This window comes from Dermacentor silvarum, chromosome 9 (genome assembly GCF_013339745.2).
Source record: "Dermacentor silvarum isolate Dsil-2018 chromosome 9, BIME_Dsil_1.4, whole genome shotgun sequence".
Taxonomy (NCBI): Eukaryota; Metazoa; Arthropoda; class Arachnida; order Ixodida; family Ixodidae; genus Dermacentor; species Dermacentor silvarum.
The window spans coordinates 21055894-21062419 of NC_051162.1; the positions used below are offsets into that span (position 1 = coordinate 21055894).

Consider the following 6526-nt stretch of genomic DNA (forward strand, 5'->3'; position numbering starts at 1 on the left):
ACGATTCAGCTCCAAATCGAGCAAGCGCTAGAGAGGGCCCTGAACCCCGAGAAGCTGCAGCCGCTCCTAGACAGGTCGGTGCATCAATATTGCCAAACACAGAAGGCTCTCCCTCATAATGGACAGCAACAATAAGATCAAGATCTGGCACTGGAACGCCAACGGGTTCCGGTGCAGAAAGGCAATCCTACAACAGTACTTGAGATCGCTAGAACCGACGGCTCGCCCGGACGTGATAGCGGTCCAAGAAACCCACACCGAAGACACGCCGACGCTGCCAGGGTATCGGGCACGCGCCTGCCCCCCGTCCGCTCGCACATGCGGGAAGGGCGCGGCGCAGGGCGTGTGCACGTTCATCCGGAAAGGCATCGCCCACGTGGAACACCAACAGTTCCTGGGCAGCAGGGACACCGCCATCGAGCTGTGCGTCACCGAGCTAGCGATTAGCGGCAAAGGACGCGGAGCCCGGGGTGAAAGAAAGAAGAAGACATCGACCACTGTCTTCATAGCTAACATCTACAGCAATCCAAGAGATGGAAAGCAGAAATTCAAGACTCTCTTCCATAAGATCAAGAGCGCCACATCACAAGCACAGAAAGACCTGGCCAAGAAAGGAGATGCTGCCGCGATAATATGCGGCGACTTCAACGCCCAACATCGAGAGCTCGGCTACACGACCACCACGTCCAAGGGAAGGGACCTTCTCGAAGACGCCGGCGAAGCCGAGTTCACGCTACTGACCAATCCAGCCCACCCATCAAGGATCGGAACATCGGTTGCCCGGGATACAAATCCGGACCTCACCTTTGCGATGCCCGAAGGCGGCACCGCGAAGTGGAGGAATACGGGAATCAACCTAGGCAGCGATCACTTCATAATCGAAATCGAATTACCGCTGGCTCATCTCAACGGAGACCCGAACCGCGGCAAAACATCAAAGCACAAGCTCGTCGACTGGAGCAAGTTCCGCAACACAGAACTCGGCGAAGTCGACAACATCGACGAGTGGTCAGCGAAGCTGCTGGCCGCAACAGATGCGGGACCACAGAAGAGATCGAGGCACCCGAAGAAATCGAAACCATGGACCCGAGACTAGCCCATCTCCTCGAAGCCAGGCGCTCGCTCCAAAAGAGTTGGCGGCGGCAACGTCACAACAAAAAGCTACGAAAGAAGATCGCAGAACTCGGCCGAGAGATCGAGCGACACAGCAAGCAGCTCTGCTCACAGCAATGGTTTGCACTCTGCAGCCAGGCCGATGGGCAGCTTCACCGCGGCGGCACCTGGAAACTCCTCAGGCAACTGATGGACGAGACCAAGAGCTGCGAATACCACCGCACACGCATGGCCCAAATCCTACACACCACCGCTCGTCAACTGGGCGAAGAGGAGATGTTCAAGCGACTCAACGAGCGCTACCTCCCCATCACCAGTCGCGAAGACCACCCGGACTACGCCGGCCAGCCGAACCCCCACCTCGACCGAGATATAGAGGCATGGGAAGTGCGGCTGGCGGCGCAGAACCTGAACTGTCGTTCGGCAGCCGGACCCGACAGAGTTACTAACAAAGCCCTACGCAACCTGAGCAACTCAGCCATCACATCGCTGACACGCTACTACAACGAATGCTGGCGAGGCGGCAAACTGCCCAAGGCCTGGAAGACGGCAAAGACCATCCTGCTGCCAAAGCCAAACAAGCCACCGGGTATAGAGGGCCTGCGTCCCATCTCGCTCACGTCCTGCGTGGGCAAAGTGCTGGAGCACGTCCTTAACACCCGGTGGAACCGCTACCTGGAGGCGCACAACATCTACCCGGACTCGATGCTTGGCTTCCGGGCCAAGTTGGGAACGCAAGACGCCATGCTCCTGATCCAACGAGAAGTCCTCGACCCACCGGGCGGCACTCCGAAGAACGACAACCGAGCGATCTTGGGCCTGGACCTGCAGAGCGCCTTCGACAACGTCAGGCACTCGGCGGTCCTGGCTCAGGTGTCCCGCCTGGGGCTGGGCGCAAGATCATACAACTACATCAGAGCCTTCCTCTCTCGCCGCACGGCCAGGCTGGAGGTGGGAGGAACGAAGCTCGAAGAACGAGAGCTGGGCAGTGTCGGGACCCCACAGGGCTCGGTCATCTCCCCGTTCCTGTTTAACATCGTCATGATCGAGGTGGCCAAACGCCTGGAGGCGCTGGGCCCGGGGATCCGACACTGCCTCTACGCCGACGACGTAACCATCTGGGCCACGGGTGGAAGCGACGGAGACATCGAAGCGGGCCTGCAGGCGGCGGTGGACGCCGTGGAGTCTGCGCTCTCGGGCACGGGCTTGCAGTGTTCGCCGCAAAAATCACAGCTACTCATCCTGCCACCACCTGGGAGGCACAGAAAGAAGGCAAGCCAAGAGGCAGCCGAGAACATCATCGTGCGCACCAGTGATGGTGTGCCGATCCCGCACGTCCCGGGGCTCCGAGTCCTGGGGATGTTCGTGGACGGCACCCAGACCAACGCCACGGCGATCAAGAACATCACAACCAAGATGGGCATCGCGGCGTGCCTGGTCAAGCGAGTATCGTCCCGCTACCGGGGCATGAACGAGAGGGGGCTCCTGCGTCTGCTGCAGGCTTTCGTTATAAGCCACGCGGCATATGCGGGGGCCTTCCACCGCTGGACCGGCGCGGAACGAGCCAAGATCGACGCCGCCATCCGGAAGGCCTACGCGGGGGCTCTCGGGCTCCTACCAGGCACAAAGACAACAGCCTTGCTGTCTCTGGGAGCACACAACACGCTCTCGGAGATCAGCGAGGCCCAGAGAGCTTCGCAGCTGAGCCGCCTGAGCAGCACAGCCGCGGGCAGAAGATTACTGGATCGGGTGGGATTACTACCTCCCGGAGAACGCCCGGGAGCAGGACCGGACGGGGAGCCAGAAGAACAAGTCCCCCTGAGCGACGAGGCAGCGAGGAAGATCATCGTCTACCCGCTGCCAAAGAACACGAACCCGGAAAGGGATGCGGGCAGGCGAGCGGCGAGAGCAGCGGCGCTGGCCCGGCAAGATCAGAGAAACGAGGGCGCAGTCTACGTGGACGCCGCAAGGTATCCGGGAAGACGCAACGCCTTCGCAGCGGTGGTGGTCAGCGCTACTACCGGTAAACTACTAACGGCATGCACCGTGCGCGCCCGAACAGCCGGCCAGGCAGAGGAGGCGGCGATAGCCCTGGCCACAGGTTGGCCGGGCACGCGCACGGTGCTAAGCGACTCGAAGCAGGCAATCAAGAATTTTGCCCGAGGCGTGGTCTGGCGGGGCACGGAGCGGCTAGTGAGGTCCATCGTGGCTTCGCGGGCTGCTTGCGGTGCCGCTACAGGGCCAACCATCGCTCTCAAATGGTTCCCAGCCCACATGGGACGACAACTGGCTCCCGATATCGAGAACCGCAACGAGGAGGCGGACGCTGTGGCCCGTGATCTCATCACGTGCCGGACCGCGGCAGCCCGACCCCCGAAACCAGCGGTGAAGAACGTGAAGAAGACCTCGACCCCCTCACCGACTACGGAGGCATCCTGGCGGCATACAGAGAGGCCAGGAGAGCCTTTCCGCCCCCGCATCATGAACTGTCACGTGCGGAAGCAGTGCAGCTCCGACAATTGCAAACAGAATGCGTGCTAACGCCAGCATTGGCCCGGCACGTATGCCCCGACATGTTTGTGGACGCAAAGTGTAGCGTGTGCGAACGTGAACTAGCCACCATCCGCCACATAATGTGGGGCGGGTGTAACAGTGCTGTGCACAACGGGAACGGGCAGTGCCAGGACGCCACGTATCCCAAAGAGGTGGGAGCTTGGATACGCTCCGAAGACTCAACGACGCAACGAAGGGCCATCCAGCGGCTTGAGGAGGCTCTGGCAAAGCAGAAGAGAAAGGGAGCCGACGCCCCGGACGACGGGAGCGGAGGAGCCCGAGTATCCAATGCCTAGCCGGAGCACAACGTCCTCAGGATCTAGGCCCTGGGACTATAGGACTCTATTAGCCTTAGTCCTCAGATAGGGAACACCCGCGCCCTGCGTGGCCGGTGACTTCCCGCACGCCGGATGCGTAAATAAATGTTGTTTCTCTCTCTCTCTTGTCTCGTTGCTGCTGTTACAATTTCTTTCTCGCTCTCTCGCTCCCATTTTGTCTTTCTCACTCGCGAGCATAGCTCACGCCGCGCGCATGCTCTCCTTACCTCTCCTTAACGTCCCATGTCAAAGCAACATGCGCACGGCACGGAGAGAAAGCGAAGCACACACCGCTCCGCGAGGTGGTTGCTAGGCAACGCGCAGAGACGTCATCGCCAGGAGCAGTTTTTGTTCGCACTACGTAGCGTAACCAAGAGCTTAAACAGCTCCGCTGTTAAAAGCGGCCGTGGATCAGGGAAGTGCAGGAATCTATACGATCGGTATCACTCGTAGCTGCTACCGATAATAGACGCACGGCGAAGGGCGCGGACAATGGATGCGTGACAAAGATCTCTCCTGCTTTTTCTCCCTTTTTGGAGCCTTGCGAGAAGTTGCAAATAGGTGGAGAAGGACCGCTGAGGATCAGTGCAAAAAAGCGGCACCCGGATAATCCACACCATGTCCACGAACGATCTCCCCGCGGCGTCGGGACGTGTAGGGGCCAACGCGAGCGGATGCCTGCAACGTCGGCTCCGCAAACGGTACGTGCTGCGCCTACCCAATATCTCCTACGGCCAGTAATCTGCTCGAGAAGCGACATAAGTGCGTAAGGAAGACAGGGAAAGCGCCCATTCCGGGCGAAATCCGACCTTTTAAGTGCGCATGCACTTAAGCGACCCCGAAAACTCCGCCGGCATCCGCGCTCCTCCTCCTCTCCCCTAGCAACGGCGCGAGGAGCGGAGAGGAGCGTCTGTAGCAACGGCGCAGCGACGTCACGCCCCACGTGACTGCGCGCGCTCCGCCCTCCGCTCCGTGGCTGCGCGCGCCCCGCGCCGGCTCAGCACCGCTCTCCGCGCCGTGACGTCACGGCGCGTTGTGCAGCTGGCGCCTCCGCGACGTGGCTGCGCGCGCCGCGCCGGCTCCTCGCACCCTCTCCGCGCCGTGACGTCACGGCGCCATGCAGCTGGTGTGCCTCTCCCCCGTTAGGTTTGCACTCACCCTCGGCCGCCGCCTCTCCCCTCGCTCTGACAGCTCCCTCCTCGCCCGGTAACAGCCCCTCGTGTGCGTACTCTCCCCACCGCTCACCCCCTCTCCAACCGCCTGGCGTGTTTCTCTCCGCCGTCACGTGTTGTGTGTGTGGCGCCGGCGCGTCAGTCGTGCTCTCTCGCTGCCGTCTCCTTCGCTCGGCTCTGCAGTTTAGTCGCGCGCGCCCCCTCATAGCATCACCCCGTGCTTCGCACTTCCTCATACTCCCCTTCGGGGAAATGCGGGTTTTCTTTTTTGTGTTGAGAACGATTATCGGACCGAGACGCTCAGCTGCCCAGTTAAGCCTCACCCGGACTCTACCTCTCCGCCGGCGACGCCAGCCATTATGATGGAAGTAACGGTTGAAGGCCACACCATAACCGCACAAGAGCTCCAGTCAGACGATTGGACACCAGTGCTGTATAAAGCCTACGCCTCCCGACCAGCCAGTTCGCCGAAACCACCTCACCACTCCGGCAACGCTACCTCCAAGGCAGCTAACCCGAACGCCAGGATCGCGGCGCACGACGCAACAGCCGCCACCTGCAGCGGCAAGACGCCGGGCCGCCTACCACCTGCGACCAAAGAGACGCGCCTCACAGTGCAGCGTAGCAAGCAGCTGCCACCACTCCCACGCATCGCTATTCGAGTGGTCGTTCGCCCGCGAGGTGAACTACGACTTCTAGACGTCCCAACACCTCGACTTAGGAAGGCAGTGCAGACCCAGCTCCGAATCACTCTGCCGGACGACTTCTGCCTGCGCACCCACCCGACCAACAATAATTTCACCATGGCAACAACACACTCCCCAACAGCCGAGACTCTCAAGACGCTAACCTCCCTCGAAATTGGAGACCAAACCTTCCCTTGCACGGCTTATGTGGCACCCCCACTGGGGTCTACCAGAGGAGTCATCGCAAACGACTATGACGACGAGACCCCAACGCAACTCTACCAAGACTTGGTCAGAATAAATCCGCAGTACACCATACTAGCAGCCCGACGCATGGGAAAGACGCACTCCATCCTAATCACCTTCCACGCAAAGGCAGTCCCGCAACTCCATCAAGTACATGGGAGCCATCCACCGCTGCACCCTATACCGCGGCAGTCCGAATGCCTGTACCAGTTGCAGACAGCCGGGTCACCGTCACGACGTATGCCCAAGCCCCAAGACCAATCTTTGCCCCCGCTGTGGAACACAGCATTCGCAACAAGACCCTCCTTGTACGCCCAAGTGCATATTGTGTGAGGGCTCTCACCTTACCGGCACGGGATCGTGCAAGGGACGATACCTTTACCAGTCACGGAAACAGACAAGCCACCCAGAAATGCAGCAGCAAGAATCGGTCCCACCC

At 60.5% G+C, this 6526-nt stretch overlaps 1 protein-coding gene across 1 annotated transcript; it reads left to right on the forward strand.

The window, feature by feature from the left end:
- The first annotated feature begins 1302 nt into the window (after positions 1 to 1302).
- Positions 1303 to 3654, forward strand: LOC119463486 (uncharacterized). The gene has a single exon (XM_037724327.1). It carries the CDS (start codon positions 1303 to 1305, stop codon positions 3652 to 3654), a length of 2352 nt encoding a protein of 783 aa, XP_037580255.1.
- The last annotated feature ends 2872 nt before the right edge of the window (positions 3655 to 6526 follow it).